General features: G+C 39.7%; 1 protein-coding gene across 2 annotated transcripts in view; it reads left to right on the forward strand.

Annotated features, from left to right (window-relative positions):
• RAB23 (RAB23, member RAS oncogene family) overlaps positions 1-27736 on the forward strand; it is a 51287-nt gene that overhangs the window by 18280 nt on the left and 5271 nt on the right. Inside the window, exons 4-6 of one of the 2 annotated variants that reach the window (XM_016185306.2) lie at positions 12359-12515; positions 17387-17469; positions 23778-23870. In XM_016185306.2, the coding sequence (XP_016040792.1) occupies positions 12359-12515; positions 17387-17469; positions 23778-23870 (333 nt within the window). The remainder of the gene's footprint in view (positions 1-12358; positions 12516-17386; positions 17470-23777; positions 23871-27736) is intronic. The other variant, XM_016185308.2, reaches the window with a different exon arrangement.

The following is a 27736-nucleotide window of genomic DNA, read 5'->3' on the forward strand; positions in this document are numbered from 1 at the left end:
TATCTCCTCAGCCCTGACAACACAATTTGAATTAAAGAACAAAAGGTGATAGTTATACATAAATTTGAGAAACAACTTACTGAACATTCTTTTATGAGTTCTGTCCATCAGTAACTATAACAAAAACAATTTCTTTTTTTTGTTTTGCCTCCAGTGTTATCACTGGGGCTTGAATCTGTCACTACTAATCCACAGTTCCTGGCAGCCATTTTCATTTTTTTCCTCTTATAGAACAGAAAGATATTGAGAGAGGAGGGGAGAAATATGGACATCCGCAGATCTGCTTCACCACTTGTGAAGTGCCCCCACTGCAGGTGAGGAGCAGGGGCTTAAACCTGGGTCCTTGCACATATTGCTGTGTTATGTGCACCTAACCAGATGTGCCACAACCTGGCCCCCTAAGAAAAACAATTTTGAACTGACTTAAAACTACAGGAGTTTGGTTTTTATTTAGAAGAAGAGCTTATTTTTTGTTTAATAGAAAAGTCTGAAAGACAGGACAGATCTCAGATGTAGAGGTTCTGTAATTTCATTGATTCTTCTGCCTTGTCTCCTTTCTTGAGTGAGTTCCTCCTTGTGCAGATTTTTCTCTTTTCAAGATTGCTACCACCAGCACTGGAAAAATACAAGTTTTGTTCACATCCTTGGGAAGAGGGAATTACGTCCTGCAATAATGGATTAAAAGTGCTGAGCTTTTTATTTGATTAGACTATCCTTGACCAGATTGCAGTAAGTAGTCTGAGTAATGTGATTATCCTAATTGGCTTGATACTCCTAGAGTCTCGCCTCCACTCCTAACAAAGGTTAGATTTGCCTGCCTAAACCAGACTGGCTATTATAGGTGAGGGAGAGGTGTTCTCAGAAAAGGTGAACTGGGTGCCAATGAGGCAACCTGAGACTAATATAGATTGAAATGATGACTTCATTAAATAAAAGTAAAAACTAGGAAGAGAAGGTGAAGAATTGGAAAAATAAGATAGAAACTATACCTTATCAAATTACAACTTAAAGACACTACCTAGAAATTATTTTTCAGGATTTAGAGAGACATAAGATTATAATTAGAAAAGAAAAATTATTTTAATTAAAAATCCATGATGCTAAAAACCATTGCTTTAAGGCATTATTACATTGTTAGAATGCTGGCTTAGTTGCTGGAAACATATTGAAACCCGACCTTCTTATAAAGTAGGTTACAGCAAAGCACAAATCATATTAGCAAACCTTTTTGGATTATAATACCCCCTCCTAAACTTTTTTTAAAAAGTCCGTTATTAGGAATATCAAAATAGAACACCTGGGACCACAACAAGACAGGTCTAGAACGACTTCAGGAACCCACCAAATCAGCGGTGAGTGCAAACACGTGTGGCTCATGGACAGAAAGGAGCCTAGGGAGAGATTAAATGGCTGGTAACAGTCAGGCAGTTTACCAGTTGAGACACCAACTCCAGTCTGTTTGAACAACAAGGGGACAGCTGAAGGGAGGAGAGGACTCCCTGAGACTCAACAAATGCAACTGTGAATCTCCATTGTTACTGCCCTCAGAATCTGGAGCAGCTGCAGGGAGGCCCTGTGCTGACACCAGGGGACAGGGAACTAACCAGGAAATTCAGGAGAAGATCTATACCTCTATGGCCTAGTGGTGGGACTGTGAGAGTCTCTTTGCATAACCACTGAATTATCTCTGCCCCACCCTGCTTTATCTCTGGTCATGAGTCAGTGATTAAGCTAAGAAGCCTACTTAGAATTTAAAAGCCCTGAGGCTCTCATAGTCTACAGGGAAGAAAAAGAACAAAAGAGGCTTTTAAGCCACTAAGCTCCAAATCAGGGATTAAAATAATATTGAAACAACTGTCAATATCCACAACTGTGAACCTTTTAATTACCTTTCTTAGACAAAAGTCAATCCAGGCAAGAGTGATCAATAATTTGAAAAGGGTTGAGAGAGGGACCTCATAATATGCTATATAATGAAGATTCAAGAAGGTAAAGAAAAGATCCTGAAGGCTGCAAGAGAAAAACAGAGTCACCTACAGAGGAAAGCCCATAAGATTAGCAGCAGACTTCTCCACACAAACACTACAGGCCAGAAGAGAATGGCAATATATCTATCGAGTGCTCAATGAGAAAGGTTTTCAACCAAGACTACTGCATCCTGCTAGACTGTCATTCAGACTAGATGGAGGCATCAAAACCTTCCGAGACAAGCAACCATTGAAAGAATCAAGCCTGCCCTGAAAGAAGTTCTGAAAGGTCTCCTATAAACAGTGAGACCACCGTAAATAGGCCATATATCAGAACACTCTAAAAATCACAAGAATAGCGTTAAAATATCTTCAATATTTGTTATCAATAAAAGTCAATGGCCTGAATTCACCTATTAACAGGCACAGAGTAGGAAGATGGATCAGAAAACACAACCCAACAATATGCTGTCTACAAGAAACCCACCTAACTCAACAAGACGAACAAACTCAAAGTGAAAGGATGGAATACTATTATACAAGCCAATGGCCCACAAAAAGACGGCAGGAACAGCTACTCTCATATCTGACATGATAGACTTTAAAGTAAATAAAATTTTAAAAAATAGGAATGGACACTACTTAATGCTCAGAGGATCAGTCAATGAAGAGAACTTAACAATTATTAACATCTATGCACCGAATGAGAAGTCATTTAAATACATCAAACATCTACTGAAAGAGCTACAGCAATATATTAACAGCAACACAGTCATAGTAGGGGACTTCAACACCCCACTATCTCAACTTGACAGATCATCCAGGAAGAAAATCAATAAAGACATGAGGAAGCTAAATGAGAAGATAAACTAGAACTATTGGGCATTTTCAGAGTCATTCATCCCAAGAAACTGGAATACACATTTTACTCATCCACATGGGTCATTCTCAAGGATAGACCATATGTTAGGCCACAAAGACAGCATCAGCCAATTCAAGAGCATTAAAATCATCCTAAGCATCTTTTCAGACCACAGTGGCATGAAACTAACACTGAACAATCAACAAAAGATTAGTAAGAGTCCCAAAATGTGTAAGCTCAATAGTACACTACTTAACAACCTCTGGGTCAAAGAGGAAATAAAGGAAGAAATCAACATGTATCAAGAATTCAATGAAAATGAAGACACAAGCTATCAAAATATTTGGGACACAGCTAAGGCAGTACTGAGAGGGAAGTTCATAGCCATACAAACACACATTAGGAAACAGGAAAAAACACAAGTAAACACCCTGATTGCACATCTTAAAGACCTAGAAGAAGAACAAAGGAACCCTAAAGCAACCAGAAGGACAGAAATCACTAAAACTAGGGCAGAAGTAAATAACATTGAGAATAAGAAAACCATACAAAAGATCAACAAAAGTAAATGTTGTTTCTTCCAAAGAGTGAACAAAATCGACAAGCCCTTAGCCAGACTCACAAAACAGAAAAGGGAGAAGACCCAAATAAATCAGATTGTAAATGAAAGAGAAGATATCACAGGACACTGCAGAAATTCAACATATCATGTGAGGCTTCTGTGAACAACTATATGCCACCAAGAAGAGAACCTAGAAGAAATGGACGATCTCCTAGATATCTACAAACTTCCAAAATTAAGTAAAGACGACCTAAATAACATGAACAGGCTCATCACACCTAATGAAATTGAAACAGTTATCAAAAACCTTCCCAAGAATAAAAGTCCTGGACCAGATGGTTTTACAAATGAATTCTACAAATCTTCAAAGAAGAACTAATACCTCTACTCTTAAAAGTCTTCCAGAAGATTGAAGACACTGGAATACTCCCTTCCAGCTTCTATGAAGCCAACATCACTCTGATACTAAAAGTAGACAGGGACACAATCAAAAAAGAAAGCTACAGACCAATAGCTCTGATAAACATAGATGAAGATTGTTCATCATGACCACGTGGGGTTTATCCCATGGATACAAGATTAGTTTAATATAGGTAAATCAATCAACATGATCCACCACATCAATAAAAGCAACACCAAGAACTACATGGTTATATCAATAGATGCAGAGAAAGCCTTTGACAAAATCCAACATCCCTTTATGATCAAAACACTACAAAAAAATGGGAATATATGGAATATTCCTGAAGATAGTGGAGTCTATATATAGCAAACCTACAGCCAACATCATACTCAGTGGTGAAAAACTGGAAATATTTCCCCTCAGATCAGGTACTAGACAGGGCTGCCCACTATCACCATTACTATTCAACATAGTATTGGAAGTTCTTGCCATAGCAATCAGGCAGAAGCAAGGACTTAAAGGGATACAGATTGGGAGAGAAGAAGTCAAACTCTCTCTATTTGCAGATGACATGATAGTATACACAGACAAATCTAAGGAATCCAGCAAGAAGCTTTTGGAAATCATCAGGCAATACAGTAAGGTATCAGGCTACAAAATTAACATTCAAAAGTCTGTGGCATTCCTCTTATGCAAACACTAAGGTAGAAGAAGTTGAAATACAGAAATCAGTTCCTTTTACTATAGCAACAAAAACAAGAAAATATCTAGGAATAAACCTAACCAAAGAAGTGAAAGACTTGTATACTGAAAATCATGGAAATAGAAGACACAAAGAAGTGGAAAGATACTCTATGTTCATGGGTTGGAAGAATTAACATCATCAAAATTAATGGACTACCCAAAACCATATACAAATTTAATGCTATCCCCATCAAGATCCCAACCACATTTTTTAGGAGAATAGAACAAAGGTTACAAATGTTTATCAGGAACTAGAAAAGACCTAGAATTGCCAAAACAATCTTGAGAAGAAAGAACAGAACTGGAGGCATCACACTCCCAGATCTCAAATTGTATTATAGAGCTATTGTCATCAAAAGTGCTTGGTACATCCAATTAAAAAGCTTCTGCACAGCAAAAGAAACCACCACCCAAACCAAGAAACCCCTCACAGAACGGGAGATCTTTACATGCCATACATCAGATAAGAGGCTAATAACCGAAACAAATAAAGAGCTTGCCAAACTCAGCAATAAGTAAATTGGTCCAACCTCTGTGGAGAACAGTCTGGAGGACTCTCAGAAGGCTAGAAATGGACCTACCCTATGACCCTGCAATTTCTCAACCCATCTTGGATGGACCTTGAAGAATTCATGTTAAGGGAGTCGAGTGGAAGTGCAGCCGTTTAAGCGCACATGCCGCAAAGTGCACGGACCACGGGACCAGCATAAGGATGGCAGTTCGAGCTCCCAGCTCCCCACCTGTAGGGGAGTCATTTCAGGGACTGTGAAGCAGGTCTGCATGTGTCTGTCTTTCTCTCCCCTTGTCTATCTTCCCCATCTCTCTCCATTTCTTAAAAACAACAATGACATCAATAGCAATGATAATAATAACCACAATGACAATATAAACAACCAGGGTAACAAAAGGGAAAAAATGGCCTCCTGGAGCAGTGGATTTGTGGTGCAGGCACTGAGCCCCAGCAATAACCCTGGAGGCAAAAAAAAAAAAAATTCATGTTAAGTGAAATAAGTCAGAAACAGAAGGATGAATATGGGATGATCTCACTCTCAGGCAGAAGTTGAAAAACAAGATCAGAAGAGAAGAGACAAGTAGAGCCTGAACTGAAATTGGCATGTTGCACCAAAGTAAAAGACTCTGGGGTATGTGGGGGGAGAATACAGGTCCAAAAAGGATGACAGAGGACCGGACCTAGTGGGGGTTATATTATGATATGGAAAACTGAGAAATGTTATGCATGTACAAACTATTGTATTTACTAATGACTGTAAAACATTAATTCCCCAATAAAGAAATTAAAAAAAAAAGAAAGTCCATTATTGACAGTAGGTAATATACTTAACACAGAAAGAAAATTGCCATTATGGTTTACTATTATAATTTGTTTCTATGGAAAAAAGCTTCCTAGTAGCAGTGTATGGGAATGAGGTTGCAAATTTGAGACCTGTTATCTTAGATTATGTACATAAGTAGAAGGAAATCCATCTTTTTTAAATTACCCTCAGGGCCATGGAGGAATGTCATCTATAGTTTATAAGACTTGCTAGTCTGTGGCCCCAGGTTTGATCCCCAGCTTTATTTTATATGCCAAAGTTGAGCAGTACTCTAGTCTCTCTCATGAAGACAAATATTTTTTAAATATTTACTTATTTATTTATTCCCTTTTGTTGCCCTTGTTGTTTTATTGTTATAGTTGTTATTATTATTATTGTCGTTGTTGGATAAGACAGAGAGAAATGGAGAGAGGAGGGAGACAGAGGGGGAGAGAAAGATAGACATCTGCAGACCTGGTTAACCGCCTGTGAAGCGACTCCCCTGCAGGTGGGGAGCCGGGGGCTCGAACCGGGATCCTTATGCTGGTCCTTTGTGCCACGTGCACTTAATCTGCTGCACTACCACCCGGCTTCCAACAAATCTTTTTTTTTTAAGTATGTTTTATTTATTAATTTTTAAATCTTTTATTTTTATTATTGGATAGAAATAGAAATTGAAAGGGGGACAGAGATAGAAAAAGAGTCAGAGAGACTCCTGCAGCCCTGCTACATCACTCACGAAGCTTTTCCCTGTAGTTGGGGATCAGGGGCTTGAACCCGGGTCCTTGGGCACTGTGGTGTGTGCGCTTAACCAGGTGCTCCAGTAATTCTTCACAAATGTAAAGTAGTGGAACTTGTTGAAATAAATAGCTCAGGACAAAAAAGTAATAATAATAATTGCACCAAGTATTACAAAAATTACAAATTAAGTGCAAGACTTAAGGAACAACAGATTTAGATTATGCAAATCAGTCAAATTTAGCCGATTTGAAATTATTTGGACATGGATGCAATCTGTGCTAGATTGGTTCATTAAATTACATTGTGTACTTTAGAATTCATAGTGTTGAAACTAGTAAAGGATATGCATTTTGTTTTATTTTTATTTACTTATAATATGATAGAGTTCACATGAGACAGGGAAAGAGAATGAGAAAAAGAAGCCAGAGCATCACTATATAACAAGGAGTGCTGGGAATCAGACTGGGAGGCTCAGACATACACATCCAAAGCTCTGCCAGCTGAGCTTTTTCCCCAATTGCATGACAAGTATTTTTAAATCCATAGTAGCATCTTTAATGGTGTATAAAGACTTAATGAGTTTTCATTGACTTTTGCCCTTATCAAGTTTTATGTCCTCTAAAGCAGAGTTCCTTAAACTTTAATATGTATATGACTCCCTTGAGACTTGTTTTATGCAAACTCTAATAGAGCAGATCTGAGTGGTTCTGAGATTCTGCATTTCTATATGCTTACAGGTGATACTGATTATTCTAGTCCTTAGCCACATCCAAAATAAGCCTAGAGCACCCTTTTTACAGTCTTTCCATGATGGTTTAGTAGTCACTGTTCTCTTATCTTTCAGGGGGTTGGAGAGAGCAAGAGTCCAGGAACTCATACTCTTTTTATTATTAAGGTGATTGCCTTTAAACTAAAGCACTGACTTCTTTTGTATCCCCACACACCCACCCTCCCACACACAAAATATTGTTTGGAATAACTGGGAGGGTAAGCTTTATTTGATAGGTTACCCCAGAAAATAAAAGTGAGAGGTTAGAAGAGAGAAAAACCAATAAAGGTTTATTTATTTATTTTTTATTTTGTATAGTTGGCAGTTGGGAATCTGTCTCTCTGGATAACCTCACTAAAGTAAAATTGAGGTATTTACTCCATTCCCCATAAGTTGAAGAGGAAGTAATTCCCTTTATGGCATATACCAAACCAACGGTCTTTCTGAAGTAGCAGAACAAGACTTGAGACAGATAAGCAGAGAACAGTCTTATACTTGAGTTCAGATACTCCCAACTATCCTCTATAACTGCTGAAACCAGCTGGGTCATGGAGAGTGGATAGGGCTTTAAGTGTCTTGATAGCTGTTTTTGTTTATTTACCTCTGTTGATTATTTAGACATATCAGTATTACTTCTCTCTCCACTTCAGATATGTACTTCTTTCTGTTTTTCTAGCACATTCCCACTTTTTTTGTTTGTTTGTTTTTTGGCTTTTCTTGTAATTCCCACCAAGTAAAGCATACTTTTTCATTTATTCTTCAATCCTTGATTTTTAAAAATTGTGCTTTTTTGGTTAACCATTCTTATCTACCCATGTCTCTGGAACTATACATATAACTAGCCATCTAAGATTTTTTGTTTGTTTGCTTGTTTTAAATGTCTAAAACCTCTTAATCTATGAGAATATCCTCTTAAATCCTGGGGTATCAATGATAACTGACTAAATAGACCTTACGTTTAAAATTAACAAGTAGTGTTGGATTTTCTTTTCCTTATTTATTTATTTATTTATTTATGTATTTATTTATTTGTTTATTACCAGAGCACTGCTCAACTCTGTGACGCTTGAGTGTGACCCAGGACTTCAGTACTGGTATAAAGTGGTGCCAGAGATTGAACCTGCACCATTTTGGACCCCAGGCATGCAAGCTGAGTCATAGTGAAATGCTCTCTCTCTCTCTCTCTCTCTCTCTCCTTCTTCTTCCTCATTCTTCTTCCTCTCTCTCTCTCTCTCTCTCTCTCTCTCTCTCTCTCTCTCTTTCTCTCTCCCTCCCTCCCTCCCCCTTTCTCTCTGCCTCATGGCTTATGGCTGGAGCTCCATGCCTGCACTATGAATCCACTGCTCCTGGCGGCCATTTTTTTCCATTGTTGTTGGATAGAACAGAGCAAAATTAAAAGAGGAGGGAAAGTCAGAGAGAAGGCAAGAAAGATAGACATCTGCATACCTGCTTCACCACTTGTGAAGTGACCCCCCTGCAGGTGGGGTGCCAGGGGCTCAAACCTGGTTCCTTACACTTTGCACTATGTGTGCTTAACCCACTGCGCTACCTCCTGGCCCCTCTGTTTTTCTCTCCTTATTCTTCTCTCCCTCTCCCTCTCCCTCTCCCTCTCCCTCTCCCTCTCCCTCTCTCTCTCTCTCTCTCTCTCCTACCAGAGCACTGCTCAGCTCAGGTTTATTGTGGTGCAGGGGATTGATTCTGGGACTTTGGAGTTTCAGGCATGAGAATCTGTCTGCATAATCATTAATGCTATCAACCCCCCCGTAATTTATTCTTATTCTTTATACCTTTGACAACATACAAACCTTTTTGACCTTAGAGTGTTTCAGGTAGCTCAGATGTCTTGAGTTGTAGGAAATTTTTGTGCTTGAGGGACCTGGAAGGAGGGAGTAACAGTAGTAATACATACTTTGGTCCTAGGAAATCCTTTTTCTTTTTCTTTCTTTTCTTTATGACACTCTCACACCCAACTGACGTCCTTTTCTTCCATCATCCACCAGAACTGCAGCAACCTCTTCATTCCTCCTCCCCCCTCCTTCTCTTCTGCTGTAATATTAGCATACTCATAGTTGTTTTCATCACTGGACAGCCTGATTTAGCAGGTAATCATTTGTAGAAAGAAAGGAGGGGAGAGAGAAAGAAGCAAGCTTTCAAAAGGTTGCTGCCAATTCTTAATCTTAGAGTTTATTAGCCTAATGTAAGATGTAATGTAATGTTTAATGTAATATAAAATGTGATGTTTATTAGAATATTGCCAGTGTGTACAGTGTGGGAATTGCATAGTTAAGAATTAAATTGGAGTGGTCCAGGAGGTGGCACAGTGGCTAAGGCACTAGACTGTCAAGCATGAGGTCCTGAGTTTGATCCCTGGCAGCACATGTACCAGAGTGATGGCTGGTTCTTTCTCTCCTCCTATCTTTCTCATGAATAAATAAATAAATTCTTTTAAAAAAAAAAAAGAATTAAGTTGGAGTAGGGCACCAAAATAAAAACCCTGGGTTGAGGGTGAGGTTGGATGTTCAGCTTCATGGGGCGAGGTTGGGGGGGTGAGGGGGGGTGGGACACAGTCTTTTGGTGGTGGGAATGGTGTTTATGTACACTCCTATTAATTTGTAGTCATATAAATCACTATTTAAGTAATATGAGAGGGAAAAAAACTGATTGAATGTCTCAAACTTTGTAAAGCACAGACTGAGTCTTTAAAATTTTTTTTTAATTAATTAATTTTATTTATTTATTCCCTTTTGTTGCCCTTGTTGTTTTATTGTTGTAGTTATTATTATTGTTGTCGTCGTTGTTGGATAGGACAGAGAGAAATGGAGAGAGGAGGGGAAGACAGAGAGGAGGAGAGAAAGATAGACACCTGCAGACCTGCTTCACCGCCTGTGAAGCGACTCCCCTGCAGGTGGGGAGCCGGGGTTCAAACCGGGATCCTTATGCCGGTCCTTGTGCTTTGCGCCACCTGTGCTTAACCCGCTGCGCTACAGCCCGACTCCCAGACTGAGTCTTTTTAATACATTGGCTGAGTCTTTGATATGTTGACTCTCTTAAAAGCTTAGTCCAGGGAGAACAGAAGCAACCAGTGGGGGGGGGGGGGGTTAAATTATGATAGGATGGTATGGTAACATACATTTTAAGTGAGAACCTATACTTCAAAAATATAAAATTTTATAAACCAGTCTTCACTAAAAATGAATTTATAAAGTTAAAGCAGATGCTGGGGGATGGCTCAACTAGTAGAGTATTGGACTTGCATGCCTGAGGTTTCTGTTTGTTTGTTTGTTTGTTTGTTTTTGCCTCCAGGGTTATTGCTGGGGCTCAGTGCCTGCACCACAAATCCACTGCTCCTGGAGGCTATTTTTTTCCTTTTTGTTGTCCTTGTTGTTTTATCATTGTTGTAGTTACTATTATTGTTGTTATTGATGTCATTGTTGTTGGATAGGACAGAGAGAAATGGAGAGAGGAGGGGAAGACAGGGGGAGAGAAAGGTAGACACCTGCAGACCTGCTTCACTGCTCGTGAAGTGACCCCCCCCCCACAAGTGGGGAACCTGGGGCTTAAACTGGGATCCTTACATCGGTCCTTGCACTTCATGCCATTGGGCTTAACTTAACTGCTGCACTACTCCCAGCCCCCTGATTTTAAGCACTATGCATACCAGAGTGATGCTCTGGATTTTCTGTCTCATGAAATTGCCTTTCCTATGTAATAAATAAAATACTTTTTTAAAAAGTCAAAGTGAATTAACTTATTTTTTCCTTGTATATATGTGTATACGTATTCATTGTATGTGTCTTGATACTGAAACAATACAGATTTTTGAGAAAATAATTATAACGAGAAAATTATCATTGTTTTCCTAACATGTTTTTATTAAGTCTGTGCAAAGAGGAAGAAGCAAATGGCACACATCAACAGTAGGAGCTTGACAAAATCCTCTCTCACACTTAGTTTACCATTCTCTTTAGCTCTTGGACTATAATTAACTTTACCAGTATTTCATGGTGTTACAAAAAATAGAATGTATAATTTTGAGGATATTTTGACACTTGAAAAAGTTTGAGTCACTGTATACTATAAAGTATACAGGGGCAGGGTGGTGGCACACCTCATTGAGTGCACACCTCACCATGTACAGGGAGGGATTTAGGTTCAAGCTCCCTGTTCCCTTACCTGTAGGGGAAAAGCTTCACAAACAGGGAAATAGTGCTAAAGGTATTACTTTTTCTCTCTCCCTCTCTATCTCCCCTTTCTCTCTTGATTTCTCTGTGTCTAGCCAAAATAATAATAATAATAATAATAATAAATTTCAAATACTTCAATTAAAAAAGGCTCCTTCAAAAAATAAAATAAATATAATTTATATGCTTTGTAATCAGTATGCTATATAGATGAGCTCAGCATTATTTACATAAAAATGGGTTTGAGTATATAAAAAATTACCCTTACCTTACAGAGAATTGCTTTGTTAGGACCATGAGATGTTGCAGTGGATAAGGTGTTAGGCTCGCAAGCATAAGGTCCTGTGTTTGGTCTCAGGCACCACATAATGCCAGAGTGATGCCGTGTTTCTCTCTCCCTCTCTCTTTCTCATCAATCAATAAGTATCTCTTTTATTTAAAAACAGTTATGGCAAATAATATATTGGGGGTCAGGCGGTAGCGCAGCTGGTTAAACATACGTGGTGCACGTGGTGTGAAGCACAATGACTGGTGTAAGGATCCCGGTTCAAACCCCCGGCTCCCCACCTGCAGAGGAGTTGCTTCACAGACAGTGAAGCAGGTCTACAGGTGTCTTTCTCTCCCCCTCTCTGTCTTCCCCTCCTCTCTCCATTTCTCTCTGTCCTATCCAACAACGACGACATCAATAACAACAATAATAACTACAACCATAAAACAACAAGGACAACAAAAGGGAAGAAAAAGCAAAAAACTAAATAAATAATGAAAATATTATGTCATTAATGTAAATAACATTATTATTTTGTGACTTTACAGGAGCCCAGGCTTGTGTGCTTGTATTTTCTACCACAGACAGGGAATCCTTTGAAGCAATTTCCATCTGGAGAGAGAAAGTAGTAGCTGAAGTTGGAGATATACCGACCGTACTTGTGCAGAACAAGATTGATCTCTTGGATGATTCTTGTATAAAAAAGTAAGATTGTTACATCTGATGAGATGGTAGTAATCCTATAAAATTAAAAGTCATTTTAATTTTTATATGTTCTTACTTTTTTTTTCTTTTTTTTTTTTTGCACATCCAGGATTATTGCTGGGGCTCGGTGCCTGCACTACAAATCCACTGCTCCTAGAGGCCTTTTTTTTTTCCCTTTTGTTGCCCTTATTTATCATTGTTGTGGTTATTATTGTTGTTGTTGTTATTGTTGTCATTGTTGGATAGGACAGAGAGAGAAATGGAGAGAGGAGGGAAAGACAGAGAGGGGGAGGGAAAGATAGACACCTGCAGACCTGCTTCACTGCTTGTGAAGCGACCCCCTGCAGGTGGGGAACTGGGGGCTCCAACCAGGATCCCTACCCCAGTCCATGTGCTTTACGCCATGTGCACTTATAAGACCCACTGCGCTACCGCCTGGCCCCCATGTACTTACATTTTTTAGGAAAAATTGGGGGGGGGCTAGGAGATAGCTCATCAGGTAGAGAGTATGCTTTATCATGCTTGAGAACCTGGATTCAAGCTCCCAAACCAAATGGGAGCACAATGCACAGCCCTGAGAAAGCAAAGTGGTTCTGTGGTGTCTCCCTTTCTTTCTCTATCTCTGTCTCTCTGAGTTTAAAACATTTAAAAAAAAAAAAAAAAAAAAAGACCATCTAGTTATAGTGAAATTACACAGGCATGAAATCCCAGCCAAAAAAAAATTGGGAAGGATTTTTATAAAGACTGTCTCCATTGGGGGGCCGGATAGTAGTGTATTCGGTTAAGCACAGGTAGTACAAAGCAGAAGGACCCACACAAGGATTCCAGTTGGAGTCCCGCTCCCCACCTGCAGCGGGGGTCGCTTCATAAGCGTTGAAGCAGGTGTCTTATCTTTCTCTCTGCCTCTCTATTTTCCCCTCCTTTCTCAATTTCTCTCTGTCCTATCAAAAAAAAGGCCTCCAAGAGCAGTGGACTCCTAATGCAGGCACCAAGCCACAGTGATAACACAGAAGGGGGAAAAAAAAAAGATTGCCTACATTTAAAATTTCTAAGTTACTGTGTGTGATTATTTTGAATTAGAAAAATTCATACTCAACCATCTTAAAAAGATATTTTACTTAGGTCTAGGAAGATAATACAATGGTTATGCAAAAAGACTTTAATGCCTGAGGCACCAAAGGTCCCAAGTTTAGTCCCCAGCACCACCATAAGCCAGAGCTGAGCAGTGTTGTAGTACTAATTAATTGATTGATTGATTGATTAATTAATGTAAATATCTTACTTGTTTATTGAGTAGAGATAGGTCCAACTCAAAAAGGAATGGAGGAGATAAAGGTGAGAGACAATGTAACACTGCTTCATGGTTTGTAAAGGTTCATCCTACAGGTAGGGGCCAGGACTGGGGCTTGAACCCAAGTCCTTGCACAGTTGGACCTGTGCACTAAATCAGGTGTACCGTCTCTTAGCTCCAAGGAATAAATTTGAAGATGCTTTTAAGACCCTAGGTCCATACTGCCAGAGGGTTAAAGAATAGGAAAACGATCAGGGGAGGGGTTGGGATACAGAGTTCTGATGGTGGTAATTGTGTGGAGTTGTACTCCTCTTATCCTATGGTTTTTGTCACTGTTTCCTTTTTATAAATAAAAATTTAAAAAAAAAGGAATTCTAGTCCAGTCCTTGCACCACAAATCCAATTCTGTTTGTTAAGTGAAACCTAGATATACTACAGATATTAAGAAAAACATCTCCAGATATTTAAAAATCTAGAGTAAATACCATCTGTGTTGATGAATGTAAATAAATTCAGATTTATATTGTTTTATATAATTCAAACTATTGTGCTCAAATATGAGAACATTGTTTAGCATTCAGATAACTTCTAATAGTATTTACTTATGGTCTTAATTATGCTAGCTTTGAAAATTACTGCTTTTTTGTTTTGTTTTGTTTTTGATTGTGGGGTTGTTTTTTTTTTGCCTCCAGGGTTCTCTCTGGGGCTCAGTGCCTGCACTATGAAGTGCTCTCTTGTTGTAGTTATTAATGTTGTCATTGTTAGATAGGACAGAGAGATGTGGAGAGAGGAGGGGAAGACAGGGAGGGAGAGAGAAAGATAGACACCTGCAGACCTGCTTCCCTGCTTGTGAAGCGACCCCCCTGCAAGTGGGGAGCTGAGGGCTGGAACCAGGATCCTTATTCTGGTCCTTTCACTTTGTGCCATTTGCACTTAACCCACTCCATTACCGCTCCCCCCACCCCTTTTTTTTAGATGCGGTGTCAGAGATCAAATCCAGGGTCTTACACATGTACTGTAATGCTAAGGCACTTCTCTGACCCAAGTTTTATCACTGACTTATTTTCATGATTGAGAAAGAGCAAGAAGGAAAGCTTGCACACAAGCAAAAGACTGCTTGCACCATCCATGGAGTTATCTCAGTTTTTTGTTGTTGTTTTGCTTTTGTCTCTGCCACTTTCATATAGTACTGGAGATTAAACTCAGCATCTTCCATATGTAAGGCAGGTGGCATTCTACCACTAAACCATTTCCTTGCCCCATCTTTGCTCCGTTTTTATTTATTTCTTAATATTTTCTTATACTCTTTAGCTGTTACTATATAGTAAATCAGCCCAAAACATAGTGGCTAAAACTCAGATATTCACAGTTAAATTCATTTTCAGTAGGCTAGAAATCTGGGTATGAGTTGGTTAAGTTCAGGGTTTTTCATGAAGATATAATCAAGATGTTGGCCAGGCTTTATACTTATATATAAAGATTTAAGTGGAGCAGAAGGATTTACTTTCAGGCTGATTTGCTCACTTGACTGTTAACAGGAGACCTTTGCTCCTCACCTTAGGATTTTTTTCCCCACATAGGCCACTTGAATATTCTCACAGCATGACAACTGGCTTTCCCTAATATATGGTCAAAGAGAGAGCTAGGCAGGAGCTACCATCTCCCTCTCCCTATCTCTCTCTGTCTCCCATCCCTCCCTCTCTCCTCTCCTCCCTTCCCCTCTTTTCTCTCCCTCCCTCTTTTAAAAGATCTTATTTTGGGAGTCGGGCTATAGTGCAGCAGGTTAAGCGCAGGTGGCGCAAAGCATAAAGACTGGCGTAAGGATCCCGGTTCAAGCCCCCGATTCCCCACCTCCTCCCCATCTCTGTCTTGCTCTCCTCTCTTCATTTCTCTCTGTCCTATCCAATAACAACAATAATCACTACAAAAATAAAACAACAAGGGCTATGAAAGGGAATAAATATTTTTTAAAAGATTTTATTGTACTTCCTTTTTATTTGATAGGAAAAAGGGAAATTGAAAGGGGATGGGGAGAGGAAAGAGAGAAACCTTCAGACTTACTTCGCTGCTCATGAAACATCCCCCCTTACAGGTGGGGACAGGAGGCTTGAACCTTGGTCTTGTGTATGGTAACATGCACTCAACTGGGTGTGCCACTTTCTTGTTTACTTTTATTTTAAGGAGAGAGAAAAAGAGATGCTGACATAAAGAGAGTGACCCCAGAATACTGTTCAACTCTGGCTTCTACTGGTTCCATGGATTCAATCTCAACCTCCAGATTTTAGACATGAAAGTCTGTTGTACAACCATTGTGGTATCTTACCAGACCATAGTGTCTCTTCTGACCGAGCCAGGGGTTTGAACCAGGATCCATATGTCCGTCCTTGCACTTTACGCCATGTGCTCTTAACCCACTGCGCTACCTCCTGACTCTCTCACGATATCAATAACAAAAATAATAACTACAACAACAAAAAAAAAACAAGGGTAATAAAAGGGAAATAAAAGCGAAAATTTTTAAAAATTTTAAAAAAAGAATATAAGGGAGGGAGTTGGGCAGTAGTGCAGCAGGTTAAGTGCATGTGGCACAAAGTGCAAGGACAGGCGTAAGGATTGTGGTTTGAACCCCCAGCTCCCCAACTGCAGGGGAGTCGCTTCACAAGTGGTGAAGCAGGTCTGCAGGTGTCTTATCTTTCTCTACCCCCTCTATCTTCCCCTCCTCTCTCCATTTCTTCTGTCCTATCCAACAACAACGACATCAATAATAACAATAACAAAAAAACAAGGACAACAAAAAAGGGAATAAATAAATATTTAAGAAAAAGAAAAAGAAGAGAGAAAAATAATATAAGGGAGAAAACCATATTAAAGGGAAGTGATAGCTATTTTAAGGCTAGAATATGATTCTGGAAAAATATCTATTTACCATTATAGTTTAGTGATTGGTGTTTGTTTACTTAGGTAAAGAGCAGGAACATTACTATTGTACATGCAATTTCTGAGACTCAAACTAAGGAGTTCGTGCTTACAAGTTCAATGCTGTCTTCACTCTGCCACCTCACAGGCCACAGTGGTTGGTCTGAGAGTAGTAAAATCTAAAAATCCAACCCAAGAATTGAAAAATATAGCTTTCATAGTTGCTATATTCCGTATTTGTTGCTATATAATAGATCAAACCAGAATCTAGTGGCTAAGAACCACAAGTATTCACAGTTAAATTCAACTTCTGTGGGATGGAAATAGGGCTGGGAAATACAGCATTACTGGCCGTACAACCATCTTTCATGTTTGATACCTACATTCTCCCACCAAACTGTGTTCAGTTAATGTAATAAAAGTGATTGATATGTATCTATGTTTTGATTGTTTTATTATTAAAATGAGGTAACTGATAAATGACATTAATTTTAGGTATACAGTATAATGGTCACATACGTTTTATATTATGGTGCAGTAAGTTTAAACAATAAGTTCTGTTAATAGCTGTTGTCATACACAGAATTTGTTAAAGTGATTTGTAAATGCAAGCTATTAGAGGGTACCTTCATAAGCTCTCCTTCTTCTTTTAATCAATGTGTAGTGAGGAGGCGGAGGCACTGGCAAAAAAGTTAAAGCTAAGATTCTACAGAACATCAGTAAAAGAAGATCTAAATGTGAATGAAGGTAAATTGCTATTATAAAAAATAACCAGTTGCAGAAATTTTGTTTTTGCTTATGTTTTTCTTTAATGTTTTAAATGTTTGTTTTGTTCATTTTTGGATAACAATAGAAACTGAGAAGGATGTGGGGGACATAGAAAGAGAGAGACTGCTTCACTGCTTGTAAAGTGTTCCCCCTACTGGGGATGGCAGGGGATGGGTAGAGCTTGAACCCTGGTCCTTACTCATTGTAACACGTACACTAACAAAGTGCACCACCACCCAGCCCTGCTTATTTTTTTCTATTATATCCAGAAATTACTTTTGTAATGAGATCAGTTTTCTTTTTTTAATTTTATTTTAATGTATTCATTTATTCGATAGAGGCAGAGAGAAAATGAGAGGGGAGGGAGAGATAGACAGGGAGGGACAGAGAGACACCTTCAGCCCTACTTCACTACTCCTGAAGCTTTGCCCCTGCAGGTGGGCACTATGGGCTTGAACCTGGGTCCTTGCACACTGTAATGTATGCACTTAACCAGGTGGCCACCAACCAGCCCATCCACAGTTTTTTTTTTTTTTTTTGTCACCTATCACTAAGTAAATTTAAATACCTAATGCTTCTTTGAGTTAGAGTTCTTATTTCAGTTTTTCTCCACAGCAAAACACAAAGGAGGCTTTTATTTTGTTTTTGATCCTTAAAATCTAACTATATGCATATGTGAGTGTGTATCATGTGGGTATTTTTTTTAGATATTTATGATAACCTTAAATTGTTTAATATTTTCCAGTTTAAGAAAGTTAAGAACAGAGAAAAAAATCAAATTTTCCCCTCTCATATTAATTAGTGATTTATGTGAGTACAAATTGATAGGAGTGTACATAAACACCGTTCCCACCACTAAAAGACTATGTCCCACCCCTCCTCCCCCCAACCCTGTGAAGCTGAACATCCACCCTCACCCTCAAACCAGGGTTTTTGGTGCCCTACTCCAATGCATCTTTTCTGGTGTATGACATTCTCACAGGAGTGAAGTGGTATCTCGTCTTTATTTGCATTTCTTTGATAAAGACTTGGAGCACTTTTTCATGTGTTTCTTGTCCTTTTGGATATTCTATTCATGGCCTCTCCCCATTTTTAGATGAAGTTATTTCTTTTCTTGTTGTTGAGTTTTGTAAGCTCTTTATATTTTTTGGTTATTAGCCTCTTGTCTGATATATGGCATGTAAATATCTTCTCCCATTCTGTGAGGGGTCTCTTGGTTTGGGTAGTGGTTTCTTTTGCTGTGAAGAAGCTTTTTAATTGGATGTAGTCCCATAGGTTTATGCTTGTCTTAGTCTTCCTTGTAACTGGATTTGTTTCATTGAAGATGTCTTTAAAATTTATGCAGAAAAGAGCTCTGCCAATATTTTCCTCTAAGTATCTGATAGTTTGTGGTCTAACATCCAAGTCCTTGATCCACTTGGAATTTACTTTTGTATTTGGTGAAATACAGTGATTCAGTTTCATTCTTCTGCATGTTTCAACCCATTATTTCCAACACCATTTGTTGAAGAGACTCTGCTTTACCCATTTAATAGTTTGGGTACCTTTGTCAAAGATTAGATGTCCATAGGTGTGGGGGCTTACTTCTGGGCTTTCAGTTCTATTCCACTGGTCAGTGTGTCTATTCATGAACATGTACCAAGCACTTTTGATGACAACAGCCATATAATACAATTTGAGATCTGGGAGTGTGATGCCTCCAGTTCTGTTCTTTCTTCTCAAGACTGTTTTGGCAATTCTAGGTCTTTTCTGGTTCCAGATAAACATTTGTAGCATTTTTTCTATTCTTCTAAAAAATGTGGTTGGGATCTTGATGGGGATAACATTAAATTTGTATATATCTCTGGGTAGTCTATTCATTTTGATGATGTTAATTCTTCCAACCAATGAACATGGAATAGCTTTCCACTTCTTTGTGTCTTTTTCTATTTCCCTGAGTAGTGACTCATGATTTTCAGTATACAAGTCTTTCACTTCTTTGGTTAGGTTTATTCCTAGATATTTTCTTGTTTTTGTTGCTATAGTAAAAGGAATTGATTTCTGTATTTCAGCTTCTTCTAACGTAGTATTTGCATAGAGGAATGCCACAGACTTTTGAATGCTAATTTTGTAGCCTGACACCTTACTGTATTGCCAGGCTAGCATGGAAGTGCCTCTTCCCGGGCGCGTACTCTCTGGGTTGGAAAGAACTGGACCGGAGCCAGCCTGGGCTGCTACTCACTCAGCGAAGCGGGAGAGATGACTCAAACTCTTGGTGGAGTGGCAATGCAATGTCTTTATTGATAAGAGAGGCAATGCTTTTGTAGGATAGACCTGGAAGTGGCAAGTCGGAAACGGAAATGGCTAGGAAGGGCGTGGAGAAAGGCAAAAGGGGACTGGGATGGTAGAAACTTCCTTAGCAACTGTTGCAAGGGTTTTAACTGGTGGGATTAATTAATACCCTGGAGGCAGGGAGGGTCCCAAGGGCAGAAAGAAGATAGATCAAAGGAATGGAATGGGAGGGGATCTCTCAGGCAAAACAATGATTATGTAGATAGGCCATAGTATCAGGAACGCAGGGTGGAACGGGGGGGGGGGGGGGCTGGCTTAACAATTTCCTGACACTGTATTGCCTGGTGATTTCCAAAAACGTCTTGTTAGATTCTTTAGGTTTTTCTATGTATACTATCATGCCATCTGCAAATAGGGGAAGTTTGACTTCTCTTCCAGTCCGTATCCCTTTAATTCCTTACTCCTGCCTGATTGCTATGGCAAGAACTTCCAACACTGTGTTGAATAGTAATGATGATAGTGGGCATCCCTGTCTAGTACTTGATCTGAGAGGAAATGCTTCCAGTTTTTCACCATTGACTATGCTGCTGGCTGTAGGTTTCCTATATATAGACTCCACTATCTTCAGGAATTTTCCATCTATTCCTATTTTTTGTAGTGTTTGTTATCATAAAGAGATGTTGGATTTTGTCAAAGGCTTTCTCTGCATCTATTGACCACATGGTTTTTGTTCTTGCTTTTTTTTTAATATGTAATTTTTTTTTTGAGTGAGATGAAGAGAGAGATGACACAGAGAGAAACACCAGAGCACTGTTCAGCTCTGGTTTATGATGGTACAGGAGATTGAACCCGGAACTTTGGAGCCTAAAACATGAGAGTCTCTTTGTATAAACATTATGCAATCTACCCCCTGCTCTTGCTTTTATTGATGTAGTGGATCACATTGATTGATTTACATATAGTAAACCAACCTTGCATGCCTGGGATAAACCCCACTTGGTCATGATGAACAATCTTTTTGATATACTGCTGTATCCAGTTGGCTAGAATTTTGTTCAATATTTTAGCATCTGTGTTCATCAGAGATAATTGGTCTGTAGTTTTCTGTTTTGGTTGTGTCCCTGTCTGCTTTTGGTATCAGAGTGATGTTGGCTTCATAGAAACTGGCAGGGAGTATTCCAGTGTCTTCAATCTTCTGGAAGACTTTTAAAGTAGAAGTATTAGTTTTTCTTTGAAGTTTTTGTAGAATTCATTTGTAAAACCATCTGGTCCAGGACTTTTATTCTTGGGAAGGTTTTTGGTAGCTGTTTCAATTTCATTAGGTGTGATGGGCCTTTTCATGTTATCTAGTTCCTCTTCATTTAATTTTGGAAGTTCGTAGGTATCTAGGAAATTATCCATTTCTTCCAGGTTCTGTAGCTTGGTGGCATAATTGTTCATAGAAGCCTCGCATGATATGTTGAATTTCTTCAGTGTCTGTTGTGATGTCTCCTCTTTCATTTATTTCATTATTCCTTTCCATTTTAAATATGATGTGTTTTGGTGTCTTTAAGTCTGGGTTAATTCTGTTTGAGACCCTTTGGGCTTCTTGAACCTTTATGTCTTTGATGTTGTCTAGACTAGAGAAGTTCTCAGCTATTATGTCCTAAAAAATGCTTGCTTCCCCTCCCTCTCTTTCTTCCTCTGGTAAGCCAATAATGTGTATTTCTTTTGAAGTCATCACATAGGTCTCTGTTTTTGTTTTCAGTATCTCTTAATCTCTTTTTGAGATCTCTTAGTTCTATATTAGTTGTTTCTAATTTGTCCTCAATCTTGCTAATTCTGTCTTCAGCCTCATTTATGCTATTCTCTTTTCCCTCTACTGTTTTTTGGTGTGCATCTATTTTTTTACCCTGTTCTGATACTGTTTTAGCTTGTTCAGCTAGTTATGTTCTTAGCTCATCTATTTCAGATTTCAGCTCTCTAATAACCTTGAGATAGTTAGTGTTTTCTTCCAGAGACTCATTTGTTGTTTCTGTATTTCTGATGACAATTCTTTCAAACTCTTTACTCACTCCTGTGACTATTTCCTTAACAGGCATTTGGGTGTCAACCTCACTATTTTGTAGTTCATCCTTTGGGGGGCTTTTAGTTGTACTCTTGTCCTGGCTCATTTCTCCAATATTTCTTCTTGTTGATTTAACCATTTTATATAGCATGATATGAGGTCCCTCTCTCAGTATTTTTCAAATTACTTACCATTCTTGCCTGGATTGACTTGTGTCTAAGTAAGGTACTTAAAGGGTTTACATCTGTGGAAATTAACCATTATTTCAGTATTATTTCAATCTCTGAGTTAGATCTACAGAGGCTTTTAAAAGCCTCTTTTGTTCTTTTTCTTCCCTGTAGGCTATGGGAGCCTAGGGCTTTTAAACTATAAGTATGCTTCTTAGCTTAATCCCTCACTCCTGACCAAGAGATAAAGCAGGGTGAGGGAAAGATAGCACAGTGTTATTCAAAGAGACTCTCACACCCCAAGGATCCAAATCTCCGGGTTTAATTCAGCTTCTCTGCCAAGTGAGGCAGCACTGCTGGGCCCTGTGTGTTTCTAAATAAGTCCCATTTATTAGTCTGTAGGTTCTGAGGCAGTTATTCACCATGTTCTGATCAGAACAATGTGGAAATGCTCCCACTGTAGAGTCCCACCACTAGACTACTGGGCTATAGATCTTCTCCTGAGTTTCCTGGTTAGTTCTCTGTTCCCTGGATGTCAGCACAGGGCCTCCCCCCTGCTGCTCTAGCCTCTGAGGGTAGTAGCAATAGAGACTCGCAGTTGCATTTGGTGAGTCTTAGGGGGTCCTCTCCTTCATTCAGCAGTCTTTTTGTTGGTAAAACAGACTGGAGGTGGTGCTTCAACTGGTAAACTGCTGGACTATTACCAGCCACTCTATCTCTCCTTAGGCTCCTCCCTATCCTCCAGCCCCACGTGTTTGCACTCACTGGTGGTTTGGTGGGTTCCTGAAATCGTTCTAGTCCTGCTTTGTTGCGGTCCCAGGTGTTCTCCTTTGGTATTCCTAGTTGACCCAGGAGAGGAAAGAGTTTCTGATTATTAATTACTATTCAAGTACCTGATACTGAAATTCCAGTGACTCAAGTATTTCCCTTTTTAGTAATAAAAATCATTGTGTATTTTGAGTATTACCATTGTACTTCTCAGGTACTGCTTAAATACTTTTTAAAATTTTTTTTAAAAATATTTATTTCCCTTTTGTTGCCCTTGTTTTGTTTTGTTTTTTTTTCCTCCAGGGTTATTGCTGGGCTCGGTGCCTGCACCATGAATCCACCACTCCTGGAGGCCATTTTTTCCCCCTTTTTGTTGCTCTAGTTGTTGCAGCCTCGTTGCGGTTATTATTGCCATTGTTGACGTTGCTTTGTTGTTGGATAGGACAGAGAGAAATGGAGAGAGGAGGGGAATACAGAGAGAGAGGGGAGAGAAAGATAGACACCTGCAGACCTGCTTCACCGCCCGTGAAGCGACTCCCCTGCAGGTGGGGAGCCGGGGGCTCGAACCGGGATCCCTATGCCTGTCCCTGCGCTGTGCGCCACGTGCGCTTAACCCACTGCGACACCGCCCGACTCCCGCCCTTGTTGTTTTTTATTGTTGCTGTAGTTATTGTTGTTGGATAGGACAGAGAGAAGTGGAGAGAGGAGGGGTAGACAAAGAGGGAGAGAGAACGATAGACACTTGCAGACCTGCCTCACCACCTGTGAAGCAATCCCCCTACAGGTGGAGGGCGGCTTGAACCAGGGCCCTTACACCGGTCCTTGTGCTTCGTACCACATGCGCTTAACCTGCTATGCTACTGTCCGACTCCTACTCAAATACTTTTTAACGGTTGATTTTTTTTCTCAAGTAGATTGTACACATCTAGTGTATCTTTAGATTTATTTACTGAATGATGTAAAATTTACTGAATGAGGGCTTTTAAGAGCAGAAATCATACTGACCTGGTAGGATTTAAATATTTTTATTCTAGTTTTTAAATATTTGGCTGAAAAATATCTTCAAAAACTCAAGCAACAAATAACTGAGGATCCACCACTAAGGCACTCAAGAAGTAACAAAATTGGTAAGTACCCAAGAAATTTTAACCCTGTGCTTAAGTGGTAAATTTATTTTTCATTGACTGCTACCATCTTGACTATTCTTAATATTCTACATGTCTCTTAAAGATTATGACTAGAAACTATTAATTCATTATTTAAATATTTAGAAGTAGGACTAGGAGATACCGCCATTGGCATTGAAGCAGATGTTCATGTTTTGAGGCCCCAGTGATTCCAAGTTCAGATCTTGCAGCCATCATAAACTAGAGTCAAGCAGGACACTGGTTAAAAACGAAAAGATAGGAGTATCAAGTTTTTTTAAAAAGTATATTGAGGGGGCCAGGCATGCACACCTTGTTAAGTGCACATATTACCATGCGCAAAGACCTGAGTTCAAACTCCCAGTCTCCATCTACAAGGGGGAAAACATCACTTGGTCTGCAGGTATCTCTGTTACTCTCCCTCTCTACCCTCTTTCCTCTCAAATTTTCTCTGTACTTTCAAAATGAATAATAAAATAAATTTTTTCACTATTAAACTTTATATATCCACTTCATATATTAAACCAACACAGATAAAACTTTTTTTTTGCCTCCAGGGTTATCGTTGGGACCCGGTGCCAGCGCTATGAATCCACTGCTTCTGGCACCCATTTTTTCCATTTTATTGGATATCACAGAGAAATTGAGAGAGAAAGAGAAAGGAAAGAGAGAGAGAGAGAGAGAAAGATAGACACCTGTAAACCTGCTTCACTGCACGTGAAGCGACCTCTCTGCAGGTGGGGAGACTGGAGCTTGATCCAGGATCCTTGTGTGGGTCCTTGTGCTTCCTATTATGTACACTTAACCTGGTGTGCCACTGCTCAGCCTCCGGATGCAACTTTTTCTAAAGGTCTTTCCATTATATAAAGGCACATTATAAACTATTCCTCTGGCTCGATACTTATTTTCTCTTTATACCTTTACCTTTCTTACCATCTTGCCCGCTGCATATTGCCTATTACCTATTACCTACAGAGTTCCTTTCCTTCTTTGATACTAACTGCACAAAATTTATCATTACTGAAGAAGTGTGTTGTGTGGTTTTCTTTTCAGCAAAAATGAATGGACCATATCTTGCTTTTGTGCTTGGGTTGCTAGGATCAAATTTTCTATTTCTAAAACTTCTGTATAGTTTAAGAACTTTGTGTCTGGGGGTCGGGCAGTAGTGCACCAGGTCAAGCGCACATAGTACAAAGCGCAAGGACCCATTCAAGGATCCTGGTTAGAGCCCCTGGCTACCCACTTACAGGGGAGTCACTTCACAAGTGGTGAAGTAGGTCTGCAAGTTTCTGACTTTCTCTCTCCCTCTCTGTCTCCCCACCCTCTCTCAAGTTCTCTGTCCTATCCAATTAAAGAAAAAGAAAATTGGCCCCAGGAGCAGTTTATTCATAATGTAGGCACTGAGCCCAGCAATAACCCTGGATGGAAAAAAAAAAAAAGCTTTGTATCTGTATTCTGTCTCTCTTACTACATATAAACACATCATTTTTCTTGACCAGTGTGGTTTTATATTCTTTGCTGTTTTTGTTTCATATATACTTACCATCAGGCACTTCAAGTGTTTTCTGGAACAAGATAGAACTGTGTCATAAGATTCTGCTTGTTTTAATCTCCTGAGCCCACTCTTCCCCCTTGTCTTCTAACAGACTGATTAAAGCCTTGTGATAGATTCTCTATGGAATAATTAAATGGAAGCTGTATTCTTATTAATATTTAAAGACAGCTGTATTCATCCTTCCTGTGCAGTCATACATCCTAATTTTCTCTGTGTAGTGACTCTGTTGGAAGTCTTGTTTTGTCCTTTCTTTTGCATGCCCGGTACACTCTTACTGCTTCACTTTTGCTTATTTTAGTTATTCCATCAAGAATGACCTCCTTTTTCATCTCCTGTTAAAAAAAATTCTGTTCTTTAAAAACTATTTAGAAAGTCCTCTCAGCTATGTATCTGACTAAAACTTCGGCCTCCATTCTTTTGTTCTAAATGAACAGTCTAAATCCAGGATATCTGCCAGGTGTCCAGTTCTGCCTTCAAGTAGTTTGTGCTTTTGTATGAATTAGATATCATTGGACTTTCCTTTGAATCTCTGGGATCTTGTGTTGTTGTTTTTTTCCACGGCTCAAGTATGTATGTCTGACTGCGTTACTTGTATACTACCTCACTTCACTCTTCTTTCTTCCCTTCCTTCCTTATTTCTTCCCTTCCTTCTTTCAGATAGAGAGACAGAAACAGAATGTTAGGGGGTCGGGTGGTGGTGCAGTGGGTTAAGCGCTTGTGGCCCAAAGCACAGGGACCGGCGTAAAGATCCCGGTTCGAGCTTCCGACTCCCCACCTGCTTCATGGGCGGTGAAGCAGGTCTGCAGGTATCTATCTTTCTCTCCCCCTCTCTGCCTTCCCCTCATCTCTCCATTTCTCTCTGTCCTATCCAACAGCGAAAAACAACAACAATGGCAATGATAATAACCACAGTGAGGCTACAACGACAAGGGCAACAAAAGGGGAAAAATGGCCTCCAGGAGCAATGGATTCTTGGTGCAGGCACCGAGCCCAGCAATAACCCTGGAGAAAAGAAAAAAAAAAGAAGCAATGTTAGAGACCACAGCACCAAAGCTTCTTTTAATGTATGAAGGCTGGGCTTATACCTAGATCAAGCACATCGCAAAGCACTACACTATCCAAGTTAACTGTTTTATCAGCTTTTGTTTAGTGTCTGTGTATATGTACCTGGGATCTTGTAGATGTGCAATCCCACTGCGTGTGATCAGTTTTGTTGTTGTTGTTTTGTTGTTTTTTAAAATATTTTTTATATTTATTTTATTACCTTTTGTTGTCCTTGTTGTTTTATTGTTGTGGTTATTATTGTAGTCATTGTTGTCAGGACAGAGAGAAATGGAGAGGAGGGGAAGACAGAGAGGGGGAGAGAAAGACAGACACCTGCAGACCTGCTTCACCGCTTGTGAAGCGACTCCCCTGCAGGTGAGGAGTCGGGTGCTTGAACCGGGATACTTATGCCGGTCCTTGCGCTTCGCACCACGTGTGCTTAACCCGCTGTGCTACCGCCCGACTCCCCTGTTTAAGAAAAAAGAGGGGGTTGGGCTTTTAGCACAGCAGGTTAAGCACACATGGCACAAAGTGCAAGGACCACGTGAAGATCCTGCTTCCAGTCCCTGGCTCCCCACCTGCAGGGGGTGGTGCTTCACAAGGGGTGAAGGAGGTCTACAGGTGTCTATCTTTCTCTCCCCTCTCTGTCTTCTCCTCCTCTCCATTTCTCTCTGTCCTATCCAACAACAACAGCAATGACAACAATAATAATGACAACAAAAATAACAAGGGTAACAAAATGGGAAAAATGGCCTCCAGGAGCAGTAGATTCGCAGTGCAGGCACCGAACACCAGCAATAACCCTGGAGGCAAAAACCAAAAAAAGAAAAAAGATAGCATAGTATGACTGCTATCTGTGGATCTTCCCCCTGGTTTTGTCCCTTCTACTTTAGTTGTTTTTTTTTTTTTTTAATATTTATTCCCTTTTGTTGCCTTTGTTGTTTTATTGTTGTAGTTATTATTGTCGTTGTTGGATAGGACAGAGAGAAATGGAGAGAGGAGGGGGAGAGAAAGATAGACACACGCAGACCAGCTTCACAGCCTGTGAAGTGACGCCCCTGCAGGTGGGGAACTGAAGGCTTGAATCTGGATCCTTAAGCTCGTCCTTGCACTTGGCGCCACATGCACTTAACCCACTGCGCTACCACCCAACTCCCCCATGCTACTTTCATATGGTACCAGTGTTTGGGTCAGATCCTCACGCATGTCCCATACCAAATGAGCTATCTCATTGCCTTCACCATTTTTT

The sequence above is a fragment of the Erinaceus europaeus genome, chromosome 4 (assembly GCF_950295315.1).
Source record: "Erinaceus europaeus chromosome 4, mEriEur2.1, whole genome shotgun sequence".
NCBI classification, from domain to species: domain Eukaryota; kingdom Metazoa; phylum Chordata; class Mammalia; order Eulipotyphla; family Erinaceidae; genus Erinaceus; species Erinaceus europaeus.